Source organism: Pseudovirgaria hyperparasitica (genome assembly GCF_010093815.1).
Source record: "Pseudovirgaria hyperparasitica strain CBS 121739 unplaced genomic scaffold EJ05scaffold_3, whole genome shotgun sequence".
In the NCBI taxonomy this organism is placed as follows: Eukaryota; Fungi; Ascomycota; class Dothideomycetes; order Acrospermales; family Acrospermaceae; genus Pseudovirgaria; species Pseudovirgaria hyperparasitica.
Window position 1 is genome coordinate 870779 of NW_022985551.1, and position 18148 is coordinate 888926.

At 52.1% G+C, this 18148-nt stretch overlaps 9 protein-coding genes across 9 annotated transcripts; 6 read left to right on the forward strand and 3 right to left on the reverse strand.

The window, feature by feature from the left end:
* Nucleotides 1-1084: 1084 nt before the first annotated feature.
* Nucleotides 1085-3529, forward strand: EJ05DRAFT_247336 (uncharacterized protein). The gene is made up of 3 exons (XM_033740125.1): nucleotides 1085-1230; nucleotides 1293-1296; nucleotides 1921-3529. The coding sequence occupies exons 1-3, from the start codon at nucleotides 1176-1178 to the stop codon at nucleotides 3302-3304; spliced, it is 1443 nt and encodes a 480-aa protein (XP_033603390.1). The 5' UTR covers nucleotides 1085-1175; the 3' UTR covers nucleotides 3305-3529.
* Nucleotides 3451-5505, forward strand: EJ05DRAFT_247250 (alpha/beta-hydrolase). The gene has a single exon (XM_033740123.1). The coding sequence runs from the start codon at nucleotides 3754-3756 to the stop codon at nucleotides 5236-5238; it is 1485 nt and encodes a 494-aa protein (XP_033603391.1). The 5' UTR covers nucleotides 3451-3753; the 3' UTR covers nucleotides 5239-5505.
* Nucleotides 5502-6955, forward strand: EJ05DRAFT_247426 (uncharacterized protein). The gene is made up of 2 exons (XM_033740126.1): nucleotides 5502-5856; nucleotides 5910-6955. Exons 1-2 carry the CDS (start codon nucleotides 5765-5767, stop codon nucleotides 6901-6903), a joined length of 1086 nt encoding a protein of 361 aa, XP_033603392.1. The 5' UTR covers nucleotides 5502-5764; the 3' UTR covers nucleotides 6904-6955.
* Nucleotides 6956-8252, reverse strand: EJ05DRAFT_247458 (uncharacterized protein). The gene is made up of 2 exons (XM_033740127.1): nucleotides 7928-8252; nucleotides 6956-7869 (listed from the first exon to the last, which is right to left on the reverse strand). Exon 2 carries the CDS (start codon nucleotides 7866-7868, stop codon nucleotides 7008-7010), a length of 861 nt encoding a protein of 286 aa, XP_033603393.1. The 5' UTR covers nucleotide 7869; nucleotides 7928-8252; the 3' UTR covers nucleotides 6956-7007.
* EJ05DRAFT_247015 (vacuolar protein sorting-associated protein 35) lies at nucleotides 7990-11185 on the forward strand. Its single transcript, XM_033740122.1, has 6 exons — nucleotides 7990-8244; nucleotides 8323-8957; nucleotides 9005-9521; nucleotides 9568-10042; nucleotides 10094-10786; nucleotides 10841-11185. The coding sequence occupies exons 1-6, from the start codon at nucleotides 8111-8113 to the stop codon at nucleotides 11000-11002; spliced, it is 2616 nt and encodes an 871-aa protein (XP_033603394.1). The 5' UTR covers nucleotides 7990-8110; the 3' UTR covers nucleotides 11003-11185.
* Nucleotides 11117-12516, reverse strand: EJ05DRAFT_473519 (uncharacterized protein). The gene has a single exon (XM_033743414.1). The coding sequence runs from the start codon at nucleotides 12169-12171 to the stop codon at nucleotides 11368-11370; it is 804 nt and encodes a 267-aa protein (XP_033603395.1). The 5' UTR covers nucleotides 12172-12516; the 3' UTR covers nucleotides 11117-11367.
* A 170-nt stretch (nucleotides 12517-12686) lies between these two features.
* Nucleotides 12687-14290, forward strand: EJ05DRAFT_473520 (kynureninase). Its single transcript, XM_033743415.1, has 2 exons — nucleotides 12687-13218; nucleotides 13266-14290. The coding sequence occupies exons 1-2, from the start codon at nucleotides 12754-12756 to the stop codon at nucleotides 14244-14246; spliced, it is 1446 nt and encodes a 481-aa protein (XP_033603396.1). The 5' UTR covers nucleotides 12687-12753; the 3' UTR covers nucleotides 14247-14290.
* Nucleotides 14291-14601: 311 nt separating this feature from the next.
* Nucleotides 14602-15747, reverse strand: EJ05DRAFT_497516 (uncharacterized protein; the record flags this gene model as incomplete). The annotated part of the gene is made up of 1 exon (XM_033746546.1): nucleotides 14602-15747. One exon carries the CDS (start codon nucleotides 15745-15747, stop codon nucleotides 14602-14604), a length of 1146 nt encoding a protein of 381 aa, XP_033603397.1.
* Nucleotides 15748-16520: 773 nt separating this feature from the next.
* Nucleotides 16521-17634, forward strand: EJ05DRAFT_473522 (uncharacterized protein). The gene is made up of 2 exons (XM_033743416.1): nucleotides 16521-16881; nucleotides 16941-17634. The coding sequence occupies exons 1-2, from the start codon at nucleotides 16654-16656 to the stop codon at nucleotides 17274-17276; spliced, it is 564 nt and encodes a 187-aa protein (XP_033603398.1). The 5' UTR covers nucleotides 16521-16653; the 3' UTR covers nucleotides 17277-17634.
* The last annotated feature ends 514 nt before the right edge of the window (nucleotides 17635-18148 follow it).

Below are 18148 nucleotides of genomic sequence, written 5' to 3' on the forward strand. Positions count from 1 at the left end.
GGCGGCGGCGGCGAGATGAAGATGTGTTGTGTCGTCTTATTGATCTCGCTCATCACCTTGAGCAACGGCGATTCATCGCCATCACCGTCATCCTCAGTCAATATTCATCATATTCAGCGCCCTCGCCTACGCCCACGCGGCCGTGTCCCCTCGCACGGCATTTGTCGTCGTGCCGTACCCACGGCTCGCATTGTTGCGTGATTCCACCCCAGTTGATCGCATTCTCGTCTGCGCGACTTCTGCCTGCCTGACTGCATGCACCGACATGCACGCCAATGCCAATGCCAATACCAATGCCACTTATGGCTAACAACTCTAGCTACAGCTACCGCTATAGGAACAAGAAAAGCGATGAAAAAAGAGGGTCTGCAACAACGGGAACGGGCACCACAATCCCCCCCTGCACACCACGTCCGGACACGGACGGACCAAAGGCAGGGAGGCAGAAAATTCACGCTGTTTCGTCCTTAGTTGTCCCTTACTCTACTTCTGACGTCCGTCCATGATCGTGTCCTGAGCGCCAACACGCCCACGCCCACGCATATGGCCCCCACAAATTACTACTGCGGATATTTCAATCCGCCTCTATTATAGGAAGACTTTTCTCAGCCTTGTGGTGCTCAAACTCTTCTCCTTGACGCCAACCTCTCCGCGGACTTTAATCAATGGTGACTGCATGACTTGGAAGGCTTGGGAGATCGTGATCGCGAAGGATCATGCATGTAGCTTTGTGACAAGTCTGATGACGAATCGCCCATCGCGGGCTCTATACCGAACAAAGCTCTGGCGGCCTGTCCATGGCACGATGGGAGTACTGCTGGGGTGACGGTGAGCTGGTTCGTGGCGTGCTCATTCTGTTGGCGCTGCGTGGTGCAGCATGGTCCGCACAGGTGGAATCTATATACATGATCGTTATGGACCCTGCTGGCTATTTGTGCTGCGTACGGACTGCTCCCGGCGACCTGGGTTAGTAAAAGGTAGGTGCATACCATGAATATATACTAGTCTCCGGACTGTGAAGCTGTATTTGGCCTCGATTTGCTTTTGTCCTGTGGCTTCCACCGCCCCAGTCCTTGCATCTCTGCATATTACTTGAAGCTGGCCCTCCTCCCCCAAAGCTTGAGCCGGACTTCCTGTGAAACATAACAAGCCGTTCGTTATGTTGTCAATGTCTCATGCAGACGAGGTTTCAAATCCGCAACTTCTTTCCGTTGAACATGCTCTTCGTCGGTATGTCTATATTCAGCTGCCCTTCTTGCTACCATTCTGACAGTTGCCCAGGTGCAATGAAGAAAGGTACCAACGACGACAGAAGCGAATCGAGTATAATATCTTCATAGCCTCATTGAGTGAGCAAAAAGTTTCACGAAGATCTTCTGCTCCTCCTGTCAATACCTGGCAAGCTCCTCTTCCGATATCAATCCAACCCTCTAATGGCTCCCCCTCCACTCGATCATCCATTTCTTCCTTCAACTCTCTACGATCATCGGTCGGAATCGCATCTAAACGTACTTCATTGTCTTCTCTGGAAACGACTTTCTCGTCACTCTCTCTTTCAGGTAGCTCGGTAAAATCTTTCGCTTCATCCAAGTCACGTCTCGACCTAGCTCAGACCCGCAGGTCCACCATCTTGGAAGGATTGTTGGAGTACCGAGATCATTTCCTCCCCGCACGGTTCTTCCGTACTCTACCTGAACAGATCTACGACAACATCCTTAACCAGTTGCGGATAGTTCATTTTGGTAAGAACAAGGCAGGCTGTGTGGAATGCTACCTTCGAGACTTGAGGAGTCTGTCGCGAACGAGTCGAGCATGGCAGCGACTAGCCGAGAAGCACATGTTCGTTCTACCTAGTCTTTTCTCCTTTTTCCCCAAGCCTTTTGACTGTACTTCTGTTAGTAGTGACTAACCTGTGCGTAGGTTCGAAGTGCTTTATATATCCAAGAGTCACATTACTTCAGAGAACAAGATCCTCAAGAGCAAATCTACCAGTCGGCTAAAGCTACTTCGAAGCAAGCTCCGATCAAGATCAGATCTCGCAAAACACGTTCGGGTTTTACGAATTGATGCCGATGTAATGGAATTCTACCATCGCGCCTCACTCAATGATAAGACTCATATCATCGACGCATTCGCATCGTTAGTAATGGCTTGTCCGAATCTAAATAGACTGGAAGGCTTCTACCTCGAATACGACCAAACCTTCGATCGCCTTTCTCAAGCTCTCGCGAGCAGATCCCAACTCACCGAAAGAATTTGGCGCCTCTCCGCTCCAGCACCTTCTATCCGACGAGTCGACGACAATTTCCTCAACCACAGCGATCTATGGAGCGCCTCTTTGACGTCGCTAGTGTTACAAGGGCCCGGAACGGAAGGTTGTGTCGACTACAGGGCCTTTGTAGGCACCTTCCGTAAACTGCCAAGGCTCAAGCGACTCGTGATCGCGAATTTTGCTGCTCAGGACTTTCATGACCGTACAATGGCCGCTTTACCCGCAGTCACTTCGCTTCGTCTAGAGAGGCTTCCCGGGGTCTCGGACAAGGGAGTCGCCCGATTTGCGGGCTCGGCGGCTGCAAAAGCTGTGAGGAACCTGACGCTTATCAATCTGGATATAAAGAATATAGGAACCGTGAGCGACGTGCTTGAGCGACTGGACTTGAAGCGCTTCTCGTTACAGCAGGACCCTCCGCCGGCTTGTCCTCTTGATCCTGCGATTGAAGTCCTGTTACTCGGCTCTCCGACTCTGGAATATCTGCACTGGGATGTTCTCACCCTGAGTCCAACGCATGACTTTCTTTTCGACTCGATAGCAGCAGGGAACTTTCCTAGTCTCCACCAAATCAGATGTATAAATGACCACAACGGTCTTCTTCAAAGCGTCTGCCGCCCCGCTGCCCAAGCGATACTCAATTCTGACGACCACCTGATCCACCGCACGTCAAAGCGCACATCTGCAATAGCAGGTTTACGCTCTTTAATGACAGTACGCCGAACAGCGCAAGATCGTATCGATGAGGCTCGCTCTCGACCAGTAGCGAAAATCATTGTCGAGGAAGACGGCAGAGTTCAAAGCATTCACGAGATCGGCGGTTTCATAGGACAAATAGGCTCAGCCATCGACTTCATGCTGGAACCTGACATTGAAGGCAGCGACACGGCACTAGCACAAGTGGACGATATCTTCGAAGGGTACGGAAAAGGTGGATTGATCAAAGCGCCTGTGTGTGGAGGAGGCGTCAAGCAAGAATGGTCTCATAAGGCCAGGTTCCTTTGTGTTCAGGTTGATACCAATTCGTTGTTTTGAGGGTTATTGAGGAGCAAGGGTGCTGAGATAGGTCAGGATATGAATCAAGCGAACACAGTACTATGAGCATAACAAATGTAGCATTTTACGTTGCATATCTATTCGCGTATGCTTGATACCAAATCTTCTCGAAGGCCTTTAGACCTGTCACAGGTATTTTTGTCTTTTAATCAGCCAATTCTGGTTAGGCTTGAGATGCTAAATACGGGGATCCGATTTAGATCAACTCGGTCGAAGCGTCCGAACGGGCGCCCGGACCACATTCGACCCGCAATGCCGAGGCGTAGAAGTGTAACAGCACTAAGTAGCGTCTGAGTGAAGGTCCGCGATTCAGAGTGTCTGCTGATGTCGTCGAATATATTGCCTCGTACCTCACTACCACCACCCTCCTCTTCCCTCCTTTTTCAAACTCATCCATTTGTCAGACTAATTGCACGACATTCGACGAGATGGACGGACCGACGGCTGCAATCCTGAAGCTTCTGGTCCCTCGCATACCATTCATCTTCAAGACTATAGCTGCACACTCGCTATGGATGTCGGACACGTCCTCGTTGTGGAACTTGCGAAGTGAGCTTACGATAAAGATCCTCCGTGACATCCTCCTCAATGGCCCTCCTACCACCATCACGAAGCAGCAGAAGGGAGCAATGAAAGACCCTGGAATCAAAGGAAATATGTGGGTGTCCAAGGTCACAATGCCCGCGCCACTCGAAGACGATGCGCGCCAGCTTCTTTTTCAGATCATCGAGGAGTTGAAGGAAGGTGAAATCACATACAAACAACCGCCTCCACAGCCTCTCGAAGCAGAATGGACCGGCTACAGAGCAAACGCAAAGCCTAACGCCCCCGAACTCCCCATCAGCGAGGCGGAAAAGTACGATCGCATGATGGAAGAAACGACTAGTCCAACGACTCTCCTCTATTTGCACGGCGGTGCACACTACCTCATGGACCCATGTCTCTATCGTGACTTTGCCAGCAGAATGGGGAAGTCTACCGGTGGCCGCGTCTTCAACGTCCGCTATCGCCTTGCGCCTCAGAACCCCTTTCCTGCTGCTGTCCTCGACGCACTCATGGCCTATCTCGCTCTCCTATACCCGCCTCCCGGCTCCCACCACAAGCCCGTCCGCGCGCAAGACATTGTGTTCGCCGGCGACTCCGCCGGTGGCAATCTCGCTGTCGTCCTCCTCATCGTCGTCACGCACCTTCACCAGAACTCCCCGTCCACGTGCCCGACCGTCGTCTTCAACGGCCAGACAGTCGATGTCCCCCTCCCCGCCGGCTGTGCCGTACGCTCGCCCTGGCTCGACATGAGTCGCAGCATGCCCTCAATCATGGGCAACCTTGCCATCGACTACCTCCCGCCGCCCGACAAGGAGCGTTCACAGACAGAGGCCACGCCGCCGTGTTCCGTGTGGCCTGCTGACCCGCCGCGCGTGACGCTGTACTGTGAAGGCAACGCCTTGCTGCACCCACTCACATCGCCGCTCGCACAGAAGTCGTGGGCACATGCGCCGCCGATGTATTTCTCCCTTGGCGAGGAGATGATGCTCGATGAAGCGCTGGTTGTGGCACAGCGTGCGGCACGGCAGGGTGCGGTTGTGGACGTCGACTTCTTCGCGAAGATGCCGCATGTGTTCAGCATGCTTCTAGACAGTCTGCCTGCGAGCGACGTGTGTCTGGACAAATACGCGGCGTTCTGCAAGAATGTGGTGGAGCGGCCGGCGGAGGTGGTGAGCAAGGCACGTTCGATTGCGCCGAAGACGTTGGCGGAGACGGAGATGGATGTGAAGGCGCTGGCGCCGGCGGAGCTGACGGACGAGAAAGTGCGGGAGTTGATGTTGGGTGGGCAGAAGTACCAGTTTGAGCGGTTTGAGGAGGAGACAAAGAAGAAAGAGATGATGAAGAATAAGGGAGGTGCGAAGCTATAGAGGCTGATATAGGTGTAGAGATCGGTGTATCATTATGGTTAGACTTGGATAGGAGTGGATTATTTCATTTGAATGAGCACATGAGCAGAATCGATAGATAGTCATGAATACACGACGTAAACGTAGAATTGACACCTATGTGGAACACAAAAAGCAAGTACTAGGCAATGTGAGTTCAATCTTAGTCGCAACATTGTACAGTTTGCAATCCATCAGTGTATCTGGTGCATATAAAAATACGCGATCCACTCCCAGGATCAAGAAACCCATCACCAGAAGAACGATATACCGGTCGAAGACAGTCACCATCTGCTCTACCTCGACAATCAGAATGTGGAATCGCACATGTGGGGCTACCGGCTCCGCGCTTAAGCTCGCGATGACGTCGTGTGTAGATAATCCTCGTTTTCGGCGCGGATGAGCTATGCCCAGAGTCTGATATCTCTGCTTTTAAAGATTGCAATATTGATGCAGAGTTTTAAGATCTGTTATCCATCCTTACGAGATCCTTCCGACGCGTATCAAAATGGACTATGAACCCCTTGTGCCCCCTATCCCCGCCCCAGACCTTAAGATACCAAAATCAGAGGCCACAGTCGAGATATGCGCCATTGACTCGTACGTGCTTCACATCCTCTTCACCTACACGTCGTACATTAACAGCTCTCCAGCGGCGCCCGCTTCTCCCTCCCCATCGACCCGTTTCTGACGCCAAACATCGCCGACAAAACCCGCCTCTCCGGCCCTGCATTCTCCTTTCTCATCACGCACCCCAGCGGTCGGCGCAGCGTCTTCGACCTCGGCATCCTCAGCACACTGACACAGTACCCGCCCGGCATCCAAACCAGCATCGCGAACAACGGCTGGGAAGTCACGCCAGGCCGCGACATAGCACGTATACTCACTGAAGACAGAGGCATCGACCTGGACAGCGTGCACGAGGTCATCTGGTCGCACGCACACTGGGACCACGTCGGGGCGCCATGGCAATTTCCCGCGCGCACAGCGCTAGTCGTGGGACCGGGGTTCCGCGAGGCCTTTCTGCCGGGATATCCGGCGGATGAGAGCAGTCGGGTGCTGGCTCGTAGCTGGGAGGGGCGCGAGCTGCGGGAGGTGGATTTTCGCTCGGGGGCGCAGCTGCGCGTGGGTCGTTTTGAGGCGGTGGATTGGTATGGCGATGGGAGCTTTTATCTGCTGCATGCGCCGGGGCATGCGGTGGGGCATATGTGTGGATTAGCGAGGACGACGCCGGGGACGTTTGTGTTTCTGGGCGGCGATGTGTGTCATCATGGTGGGGAGATGAGGCCGACGGAGTATGTGCCGTTGCCTAGGGAGGTGACGCCGGGGATGGTGCCTCGCCTACGGAGTGTGTGTCCGGGGAGCGAGTATGTGGATGGGCATCCGGAGAAGAGTGGTGTCAAGCCATTTTATCGGATGACGGAGAGTTTTCCGAGTGATATTGGGGTTGCGGAGTGGAGCTTGGAGGGTACGGAGGAGTTTGATGCGTGTAGAGACATATTCGTGTGTTTGGCGCATGATGAGAGTTTGCTGGAGGTGTTGGAGTATTTGCCGAAGACGATGAATGGGTGGAGGGGAAGGGGATGGGGTGAGAAGGTGAGGTGGAGGTTCTTAGGAGATTTTGAGATTGGGGAGAAGGATAGATAGGATTGGAACAGGGAAGGGGGTCTTTTGGCGTAGAGGCGTCCATAGACAAGATTGATTTAGGTGCTGATATATCGATCATGGTAGTGTGGCCATCGTGGCTTTGATCACTCTCCTCTTTCCTTAGCTGCTTCTCGCGCAAGAGACATCAGAAACTCTTCGTCGTCTATTTCCGCCTCTTCGCCGTCCACATCCCATCTACACCAGCCGTGAGTCTCTCCACAGTGAATCCAGACAGTCCTCTCGAACAAGACCCGTGGGCAGGTCTTTTTCTCTATGAGTCTCTCGGCAGCCACCATCACACCGAAGTCCAGGTCGTAATCACTGCCCATCGTCGCATAGCCAGTCTTATCTCGCACAATCTTAGTATCCACCGCAGGTATAATGCGAACCTTGAAGAACGGGTTCTCGCGGCCCTGCGTCTCAGCCTCCAGAATGTCCTTCGCCTTGAAGCTTCTGCTTCTGCGAACATAGATCTCCTTGTCCTTGAACCCAATTGCGAGTCTCCATTCCGTCGGGTTTCCACCATCTTCCGTGAAGAAGCTTACGGGCCAAGGTACGATGAATCGCATGAGGAGGAAATCAATCATGAAATGCGCTGAGCGGCCCAGCATGATCCATACCAGTTCTTTTGTCGTATGCTTGCTCTTGTCAACAGTCGTCGACGTCTCGTAGCCCCATACTGTCAGGAGGAGTGACCAGTACCAGGGCAGCTGTACATAAAGCCTATACAAGAGACCTATAGCGATTGACAAGTTCATAATGACCGGGACGGCAAAGATTTGCTTCTTGAAGAATGTCGGGTGGTCGTCAACGTGCGTGATATATACGTACTCTGGATTCAGGAGCGAGAGGAAGGGTACCATGGCGTCTGGTGCAGACTCGAACGGCTCGGGGGGTCCTTTGACCTTTTTCGCAGTATTAGTACCGCCAGATTTGGCGGCCCGCTTAGAAGGTTTCGGCGCCATGCTGATTGATACGAATTAGAATGTATGCGAGCTGTAACAATCACATGGAGAGAATTTACATTATCTCAGTGGGTCTGCACTAGAACGAGCTCAGACAGCAAAGCCACGTTTTGCTTCAGCCACAGCTATGAGGCCGCGCCTAACGTAACGCCTGTTCCTGCTTCCTTAGTATATCTAACGCCTTGCCAGCTTGAACGGTCTAATTCAAGCAGTCGTCCCTCGATTCTCCCCAGTCCTGCACCATGTCGTCACCGCCGGCTCAGGAAGATCAGGCTCGGCTACTGGAAGATGCGCTGAGCGTCGTGCGACAGCAGACTATGCTCATGCGCAGGTGCCTAGAGACTCCGGGGAAGCTCATGGATGCCCTGAAGTGCAGGTAGGTTCGCAATGAGCATACGCATAAGCATACGCATAAGCATATATGAGGACCTAGTGTATGCTAAAGACTCTGCAGCTCAACCCTCGTATCGGAGCTCCGGACAAGCAGCTTGGGGCCAAAGCAGTATTACGAGTTATATATGTCGGTATTCGATGCGCTGCGGCACCTCTCTGTCTACCTACGCGATAATCATCCTGTCAATCACCTCGCCGATCTATATGAGCTTGTGCAGTATGCTGGAAATATCATCCCTCGGTTGTACCTCATGGTTACGGTGGGCACTGTCTACATGGCAATTGAAGATGCGCCAGTGAAAGAGATCATGAAGGACATGATGGAGATGAGTAGGGGTGTGCAGCATCCCATCAGGGGTCTGTTTTTGCGATATTATCTCTCTGGGCAAGCAAGAGACTGTTTGCCACAAGGAACTGGTGATGGGCCAGAGGGCAACCTCCAGGACTCCATTAGCTTTATTCTGACCAACTTCGTGGAAATGAACAAGCTGTGGGTCCGATTGCAGCACCAAGGGCACTCCAGAGAACGTGAACAACGGACGAAAGAGAGGCAAGAGCTGCAACTGCTGGTCGGCAGCAACCTAGTCAGGTTAAGCCAATTGGTGGATCTAGAGAACTACAAAAAGATCTTGAATCCTTTACTGGAACAGGTCGTTCAGTGCCGGGACGTACTTGCCCAGGAGTATCTACTAGAAGGTCAGACAGCACACCGTATCCCGGAAAAGAGTGCTAATACGGAGTAGTCATCACACAGGTCTTCCCGGACGAGTTCCACCTCCACACCCTGGATCAATTCCTGTCTGCCACAGCGCGCCTGAATCCGAATGTCAACATCAAGGCAATTGTAATAGGGCTGATGGATCGTTTGTCTGCCTATGCGGCGCGAGAAGCTGAGTCTGAGTCGCCTGAAGAACGAAAGAAGACTGAGGAAGAGGCGACGGCGAAGCTGTTTGAGAATTTACGGATTGCTAAAGAGAAGAAATCGATCGAGTCACCGAAGCAACATAATGGAGACACTACAGAAGGCGAGCAACCAGCTGCAGACGCAGATCCTGCCACTACAAATGAGGATGCGGAACCAGGTCAATCGACGGAACCCGGAACATCAGAAACCGAACCGGACGAGAAGACTCGTGGCATCCCCAGCAGCGTCAAGTTGTTTGAGATATTCTATGAACAGGTTACCAGTTTGGTCAGACTGCAAAGACTGCCCATTCAAGATACAATCGCAATGTTGGTATCGTTAGCCGGTTTGGCTTTGTAAGTTGTTCTCATCATGACTATGAGCACTGGCTGACTTTGACAGGAACATATACCCAGAAAGACTAGATTACGTTGATCAAGTCTTGTCTTTTGCCATCGAGAAGGTCACACAGTTCGCGAACAGCGCAGACCTCCACTCGCAAGGCTCGCAGCAGAACATCTTGAGCTTACTGCTGTCGCCCATAAAAGCTTATATATCCTTATTTACCGCACTTGCACTACCCAGCTTTGCTCCTCTTCTTTATTTACAGCCCTATCCTACTAGAAGAGCAGTTGCTGGAGAAGTGGCACGGAGTCTTCTCCGGAATCAGACGAAGATTACCACGGTGGAGAATCTGGACAGCGTGATGGACATATTAAAGGTACTGATCAAAGAGGGCATTCAACAGCCGCAAGGCTACCCTGGGGGACCTGTCCAACGAAAAGCCATGGAGACAGAAGAGACAATAGAAGAACAGGGCTGGTTGTCGCGGATAGTGCATCTCATCCAAGGTGAAGACAACGACACTCAATTCAAAGTATGTCAGAGCTCGTTCTCCCAGTTCATTCTATACTCACAGCAGTCCCAGTTAATTCAAAGCACCCGCAAAGCCTTCGCTGAAGGTAACGAACGCGTGCGCTTCACCAGTCCCGCCCTCCTGACCGCCTCGATAAAACTCGCGCGCTGCTTCAAAGCCCGCGAGCACTACGACGACAACTGGTCCAGCCAATCTTCGTCACTTTACAAATTTATGCATTCGCTGCTCTCTACATTGTATGCGCGCGTTGGTGGCGCTGCCGAGCTGTCCCTACGCCTGTTCGTCGGCTGCGGCCAAGTTGCCGACCAGACAGGCTTCGAAGAAGTTGCGTACGAGTTCTTCGCCCAGGCGTTCACAATCTATGAGGAAGCCATCAGCGACTCGCGCGCGCAGTTTCAAGCGGTATGTGTTGTTGCTGGCGGGCTGCACTCGACACGCAACTTCAGCAAGGAAAACTACGATACGCTGATTACGAAGTGTGCATTGCATGGTAGTAAATTGCTCAAGAAGCCTGATCAGTGTCGCGCGGTCTATCTTGCGAGTCATCTGTGGTGGGCGACTGAGATACGCGCGAAGGGCGAGGAGGACCTAAAGAGCTTATATCGCGATGGAAAGAGAGTGCTGGAGTGTTTGCAGCGAGCGCTTAGAGTAGCTGATGCGTGCATGGATACAGCGGTTAGTGTGGAGCTGTTTGTGGAGATTTTGAATCGCTATGTGTACTATTTTGATCAAGAGAACGATGCGGTAAGTCAGCACCCTACTATTGAGAGAGGAGGTTTGGCTAATATTCTTGGCTAGGTCACGACGAAATACCTCAACGGCCTGATTGAGTTGATCCATTCCAATCTAAACATGAACGAGGCAACGTCAAGTCTGGAAAATCCAAGGAGACACTTCTTGCGGACGCTTGAGTATATTAGAAGTCGCGAATACGAGGGCGTGGTGACGGAGGCGAAGTGAAAGGCGGGACGAAGGGAGGGTTTTGGGCAATGGTACTGTACAGATAGCGTTGCGCGGTTCTACAGTAGCAAAAGTAAATGGAACACGGTGGAAAGGGTCAATAGATTAATATTCATACCCGCAACATGTAAAATTGATTGGGGTACATTACATTGCATAAGTGATGAGTAAAATTTCGGTGTTGTACATGTGTACCTAGCTGTGCTCCGATGATATAGTGTGTGATGCAAGGCGCTATGAGTGTACAAAAGCCTCACGCCTTCCTCCTGGTACATTTTTTGTATGACTCCCTGGACCCCTCAAAACACCTAATATTCAATTTCCGACATGCGATGCCAATGAATATTCTATGCCTGTGTGCTTCTTCATTCCTTGATATCAAAGCTCGTTCCGCATCCACAGCTACTCGACGCTCCCGGGATTCCGGTGACCTTGAATTGGCTTCCAATGAGCTCCATCGTATAGTCCACCGTGCTCCCACTCAGCAGTCCCAAGCTAGCCTCATCCATAACAACCTTGGCACCCTTGGGTCCCTCGAAAACCGTATCGTACTCCTCGTCACCAACATCCACAGAGCTCTTGCCCTTGGCTCCAATCGTAGTGAGGTCCATCAGATACTGGAAGCCATGGCAACCTCCGCTCTCGATAGTGATGCGCAGCGCGCTATTGGGATTGCCGTCCTTTGCGGCAATGGCAGCGAGCCTGTCTGCAGCGCGCGGCGTGATGGTGATGGAAGCAGAGGTGTTGAGGCCCGGGCCGGAGATGGGGCGCGCGGGATGCAGGCGCGGGATCGCTGATGGAGGAGACATGGTCGAGTCGGCTTTCCGCTCGCTGACGGCTTCGAGACGGCGAGCTGCGGCGCTCAGGTGGCGGAGGTGTGGTCTGCGTGTGCTTGAAGTCGAGGACGCATTTTGGCCGGAGATGCTAGAGATGCTAGAAATGCTGGCGATGCTTGCGCGGCGAGACGGGGTGGTGTATGTGCGCTTTTGCACGGAGGCGGGGGCGGTGAGGACGGAGGGCGGATGTGCTTCAAAGTATGGGTTGTAGGGATTGTATGCGATGCGTTGAGATGCGCGGGTTTTGTATGCCACAGACTTCTCTAATGGTGATACGCAGAAGGTGCGGGAGAGGCGGCGACTCGTCCGGACGGCGAGGTTGAAGTTCGACATCACAATGTCTGGATATAGGAATTTATGGTAGAGGAGAGAAGCTTGGATGTTAAGATGTTTGTGTAGGTTGTCGTTTTGTAGGTTGTAGTTGTGGTGGCAGCAGTAGTTATGTTAAGGTAATATGGTGATAGGACTTGATCAGCACGGCAAGGTGCTCTCTTTATAAGAATTGGCCAACGGCGCTCTGAAGGTTGTTAGGCTTGTATGGGACCCACACTCGTCAATCAACCATGGAACGAACAATAGCTAGGACAAGGAAGCATTGAAAGGTCATAATGCACAACCTTGGAACAATCAAGTTCAAGTCATTATTGAGACCAGACGACCGTCGGTAACACAGCGGACGCTTCCTATTGTCATATGTTAATAGTCAATTATACGGTAGCCCGATTAAGGCGCGGGGGACTCAGTTAATGACTAAGCACTCACCCACTTCCAAGGTTCCCGGGTCCAAGATGCCGCTCTGGAAAGAATTAGTCACTTACTTCACTGCGCCGCTCTTTCTACAGGTATGTGTCCAATTCACTTCTATTCTCATTTTTCGCTTCTTCTCATTAGGTTCAGTCGCTCATTCTAACCACCATGGCTTTAGATCATCTCACCCAGACCTACGCTGACGAGCAAGACGCTGCCGACCCGCTCCGTCACCTCCGCGATGAATTTATCATTCCAACGCGACACAACTTAGAAAACACCGGCGTCGCAAGCACCGATAGTGACACGCAATGTACATACCTATGCGGAAACTCGCTCGGCGTCCAGCCCAAACGGGCGCGCAAATATATTCATCAATTCTTGGACTCGTGGAGCCAGCAAGGTGTTTTTGGTCACTTTAAACAGCTCAAGAACAGCTTTCTACCACCATGGGTACACATGGATGATGCTGTCAAAAACGCGGCTACACCCTTATTTGGTGCATTGCCTACAGAGGTTGCCATCATGGAAACATTGACAGCGAATCTGCATTTGGCTATGGCTAGCTTCTATAAGCCAACTAAGGAAAGATACAAGATCATCATCGAGGGAAAAGCTTTCCCTAGCGATCACGTCAGTACACCTGTGTAGCCCCTATCCATTTCTGACATCTCCTCCAGTACGCAGCAATCTCCCAACTCGAGCACCACGGTCTTCCCCCCTCCGCTCTTATATGCATCACCCCTCCAGATGACAAATCCCCCTACCTTCCAACAGACCATATATGCGCAATCATATCTGAACATGCCGCCTCCACAGCACTCGTCCTCCTCCCTGGTATCCAATACTACAGCGGTCAACTCTTCGATATTGCCACGATTACCGCCCACGCACACTCGCTAGGCCTGGTAATCGGCTGGGACCTGGCACATGCGGCGGGAAATGTGCCCCTGCAGTTACATGACTGGGACGTCGACTTCGCTGTGTGGTGTAACTACAAGTACCTAAACTCCGGACCCGGTGCTATTGGAGGGCTATTCGTGCACGAGAAACACGGGATCGTGACACCTAAGAGGCAGACCGATGGTGGCGCGGAACTTCCCGCTGTCATTAAAGACGGCGAGCAAATTCCAGAATTGGAATACAGACCGAGACTGAGTGGCTGGTGGGGAAACGAGAAATCAACACGGTTTCGCATGGAGCCGCAGTTCCACCCCCGTGCAGGAGCTGCTGGGTATCAGTTATCCAATCCATCTGCACTCGACATATCTTCTGTCATGGCATCGCTATCCGTCTTCAACGAGACAAGTATGCCGGAACTGCGTTCCAAATCGCTGAAGGTCACCAAATTTCTCGAAGACTTACTCGTGCACCGACCGTGTCGAACGGATCGAAGTGATGCTAATGCGTATGAGATCATCACACCGATGAACCCTGCAGAGAGAGGTGCGCAGATCAGTGTCAAGGTCAAGCCAGGTTTCTTGGACACGGTGATGGAGGTGCTAGAGGCAGAGGGTGTGGTGGTGGACGAGCGTCAGCCGGATGTTGTGCGTGTGGCACCGGCGCCGCTGTACAACAACCATCGCGATGTGTGGGACTTTCATGTCGCATTTGAAAAGGCACTTGAGGCTGCGACAGCCAAGGCTGGTGAGGCTCAGTGATATCCGCATCTGTTATTTAACTAGGAGTAGGAGAGATGAAGGACATTGTTTGTAAGCAGTTTTTCATTCTCATTCATGGACTTGCATTACTAGCATAACTTTCGTAGCAAGATAACCCTGCTGAAGCTCCGCGCTATAAAACCTTACCCAATGCTCCCATATCTAGTCCTGTTTGTCCATCTATCGCCTCTCCCAGAACCAAGAGTAGCATCCAACCAGCGCCATCGCAAATTGACTCATTATATACTATACATGTCGCATGAGACCAGCATCGAAATACCTTCGTATCTAAACACACATACTCGAATCGAATCATCCAGAGGAGATGCTGCAGCTAAATGCAAAACTGTACTCTTTATTTGCCACCAGTTTCGCACGGGGTCGGCACAGGCATAGCAGGTATCGAGCTCGACCGCGCGGCAATTTTCGCTGCTGAATCTACATCCACAGTGTCGGCCTGTGCTTCTTCGGTTGGTTTGGGTGTGGGCTTTTTGGTGGTGGTGGTGGTGGCAGCGGGGACTGGGGTCTCTGATGGCTCGTCCAGGGGTTCAGGTGCAGGCTCCTGGGATTCGGGCTGCTCAGGCTCCGGCTGTTCGGATTCTGGCTGCTCAGTCTCTGATTGCTCAGTCTCCGGCTCGACCGGCTCTGGCTTCTCGTGTTCAGGCTCTGGCTTGGGCTCCTCCGGTTCAGGCTCCTCGGGCTCAGGCTCAGGCACTGGCTCCGTCTCAGGCTCCGGCTGATTAACGACCGGGTCAGATTCCGGGTTTCCCTCGTTCGTTTCTTCATCGGGTTCGGCAGCACTAGGCACAGGCGTGGGCGTGGCAGCACTGTGGAGCGATGTCTGTTTGGCAGGACTAGGTGCATCCACGGCAGAGGAGGAGTATATCGGGTAAAGGGTCTTCCATACTCCGTCGTCATAGTACACGGTCGTTTCGGCTGCAGGAGAGGCGGAGACGTCTTCGGTGTGGACTTTGGTTTTGACTTTCGTCGTGGTTTTAGCCGGAGGAGGGACTGGTGAGGGTGTGGGAGTCGTGGTCGGCGTTGTTGGGCGTGGTGGCGGTGGTGGTGGAGCGACTGAGCTTGAGGGCGCTTTGACGGGACTACTGCTCCTGCTCCTTGAAGGGGACGGTGCGCTTAAAGGCGTAGGCGTAGGGGTCGGGGTTGGTGTTGGTGTTGGTGTAGGTGTAGGTGTAGGTGTCGATGGCACAAGTGTGGCTACAGCTATCTTCTCGCTTGTCGTGGTATCTGTGTGCACCACTGTTTGTTCTACGATGTCCGTTGCAGGAGGTACGACTGGAACATCGAATGTGATTGTCTGAACAACAGTCACAGGAGGAGCAGGAGGTGCTGCATTGGCAAAGGTGGGAGCATAGCCGCCGTCAACGTTCACAATTGCGAAGGTCTTTACGTTGCGGATATGTTGTAATATTGGTGCGTCAAGTGGGAGGGCGAGAGTGACGGTTGGAGAGAGGAAGGAGAGGAGGATAGCAGAGGGGCGCATCTCGAAGATTTGATGAAGGTCGTGGTGACTGGAAAGAAGCAGAGCACGAGGCCCTTGAGTCCGAAAACCAGATCAGAGCCGAGATGTTATGAAGCTCGCCGGGCCTGCTATCGTGAGATTTCTCGAAGATGGTTGCAGGGATGCAGGATGAAGTCGGTGTCGGTATGGACGGTGCTGAATGCGTTGGCAATGGAAGGAAGAAAGCGGGGAGAGATCAATCTATGCATGAGAAATTAGATGACTTCCCCGCCATGGTGCGTGGCTGGAATTGCGAAATGAAGCTGGTGTTGATATGTGGCGGGGAGGCTGGTATCACGATGTTGCCCTGTTGCCATCCATGTCGTTTGAGGGGCTGGCCAGGATACGGGAGGCTGGGGCCCCACTTAGTGTGGCGCTCGCTTAAGGCGGCCGCTAGCAATCCCGAACCATAAGCTCGGGCCCAGTAGTGAAGTCTTCGGCAGCATACCAGGAGGTGCACGTGACACATTCAGTGCCATAAAAGTATGCGCAAATGCCATTTTTATCGTTAAAGTGCGATGGGATTTGAAATATAGATACTACTGCTGATACTGCTACCAGCTTTAGTGCTATATCTCGTTATAACAGCCAACAAGCCCCACGCGCAGCCTGTATTTGAGATTAAACCTAACGAAAAGAGTCTGACACCACCCAGATGCACGTTGGAGACTTCATATTCCAGCCGGAACACCGAGCTGTAGTTGCTAATACTACAAGCACTTTCAATGAATTGGCTTTGTACTCCAGGTTGGCTGCTGGTGGCTTCAGCTCACACTATGACGTCATATACAAGCTAATGACTGCCCTGCTTATACCATGAAAGCGATAACTCTCAAGCATCGACAGCATTTTTTGCCAACGCCGAAAATAAGTTCATCAGCAGCAAATATGACCCCTTCCGCGACGACAGCGATTTCATACCTGCTCTGGGCATACCTCAAAGGCGCTCATGGCTACCAAGCTTACATCAGCTCGCGGATTCTGCGCAGCTCCTATGTCGCTATCATGAACCTGAGGGTACACGAGAAAGAGACAGAGAAAGCTGCCAAGTACTCCGAAACTGTCGCCGACCAACTACGCAAGATTCGGACAACACAGGCAAGTGGTGTCGTCACGGTGAGCTCAGTTAACCCCATTCCAAGAATCCAAGCTCTCAGATTGACTCATTTACGAAGGGCCTTATATCCCTGATCTCCTCAGTGTACTTGATATACTCAGGCACAACTGCGAATAGCCTGTCGTTGTCTTCACCACAGCTACTGCTTTCGATCGCCAACATCAGTTTCAGTGCCGCGGCTTCACGGTACATTGCGGGATTTTGGGCTCATTCAACACGTGTCCCCTTTGTCGAGAGCTACAATGAGGCACTTCGCCGCACCGACGACGTTGTATCAGCTCTCCAAAGCAGTGCGGCTGCGTGGCTTCTGTCGCTGCCGGTGTCTTCTCGAGTGGGTAATGGCTGTACAGGTGTTCGCATCCTGCTCTTTCGGTTTATGGACAGCAGTTGTTGAGGGGACTCCAGCCGGTGTACCAAGTTTGAACATGTAAACACTCTTAGAAAGCGCGCACCGGCACGGAAGGGGTGAAACATTATATTCCACGGTGATTTCAATTAATCGTATTCTTGCTACATAGCGTGTTCAATTGCCTCGAGCCGCTGCCCGTAAGAAACCTCTGTGATTCAGATACACGCACCGGGTACTGCGTGTCGAGTCGTTCCTAAGGACTCACCACAACGGTGTGTACACGCCCTCCCAGGCCAAACCACACTGATGTACATCATCGACATGAACTCCGAAAATCTGCGCGAAATTGCCAAACCTTCCGCTTCGATGACGCTGGCTCCATCGGCTGTTCCATGAGATGGACTGTGGAGACGAGTAAGAAGAACTCAGAGTCAGAGGCGGTGCTGATACTCCAGGAGGGGTATACGCGGAAGTGGAGTCGGATGAAGAGGACTGTAGAGTTGATTGGGAGAACGGTAGCAGGCGGCTCAGGGGATTGGTTGAGGTTTTGTCCCAGTCGCGTATTGACTCGGTGCATTGATTCATGTGGTGCTACACGTTTGATCTATAAGTAGTTACAGTGAGCGTTAGAAATACCTGTCTACTTTCTATTTACTCTTCTCTTTTGAAGATCCGACGTGAGACATTGATTAGTCGGTAGCAGGGAGGAGTCGAGGGATGAAGGTCAGTCTTACGATAGGCATGTGGATTCAGCTGAGTTTTCTTTATATCACAAAGCGTCTGCCTTTGTAGCCAATACCAGATAGGCCGATCCAACAAGATTGGACCTCCTGGATCTGGCACGAGCGGTCCGCCATCATGTAAAAAGTCGCAGCGATGGCCTTTTGAATATAGTGAGGAGAAGAAGTGAAACAAAC

Bases quoted from the DNA above. Each gene is read 5' to 3' on its own strand.
- EJ05DRAFT_247336 (XM_033740125.1), top strand. From the start codon at position 1,176: ATGCAGACGAGGTTTCAAATCCGCAACTTCTTTCCGTTGAACATGCTC.
- EJ05DRAFT_247250 (XM_033740123.1), top strand. From the start codon at position 3,754: ATGGACGGACCGACGGCTGCAATCCTGAAGCTTCTGGTCCCTCGCATA.
- EJ05DRAFT_247426 (XM_033740126.1), top strand. From the start codon at position 5,765: ATGGACTATGAACCCCTTGTGCCCCCTATCCCCGCCCCAGACCTTAAG. The intron at 5,857-5,909 runs GTACGTGCTTCA...ACAGCTCTCCAG, and splicing joins GAGATATGCGCCATTGACTC to CGGCGCCCGCTTCTCCCTCC.
- EJ05DRAFT_247458 (XM_033740127.1), bottom strand. From the start codon at position 7,868: ATGGCGCCGAAACCTTCTAAGCGGGCCGCCAAATCTGGCGGTACTAAT.
- EJ05DRAFT_247015 (XM_033740122.1), top strand. From the start codon at position 8,111: ATGTCGTCACCGCCGGCTCAGGAAGATCAGGCTCGGCTACTGGAAGAT. The intron at 8,958-9,004 runs GTCAGACAGCAC...AATACGGAGTAG, and splicing joins CCAGGAGTATCTACTAGAAG to TCATCACACAGGTCTTCCCG. The intron at 9,522-9,567 runs GTAAGTTGTTCT...TGACTTTGACAG, and splicing joins TCGTTAGCCGGTTTGGCTTT to GAACATATACCCAGAAAGAC.
- EJ05DRAFT_473519 (XM_033743414.1), bottom strand. From the start codon at position 12,171: ATGTCGAACTTCAACCTCGCCGTCCGGACGAGTCGCCGCCTCTCCCGC.
- EJ05DRAFT_473520 (XM_033743415.1), top strand. From the start codon at position 12,754: ATGGCTTTAGATCATCTCACCCAGACCTACGCTGACGAGCAAGACGCT. The intron at 13,219-13,265 runs GTCAGTACACCT...CATCTCCTCCAG, and splicing joins AAGCTTTCCCTAGCGATCAC to TACGCAGCAATCTCCCAACT.
- EJ05DRAFT_473522 (XM_033743416.1), top strand. From the start codon at position 16,654: ATGACCCCTTCCGCGACGACAGCGATTTCATACCTGCTCTGGGCATAC. The intron at 16,882-16,940 runs GTGAGCTCAGTT...TCATTTACGAAG, and splicing joins AGGCAAGTGGTGTCGTCACG to GGCCTTATATCCCTGATCTC.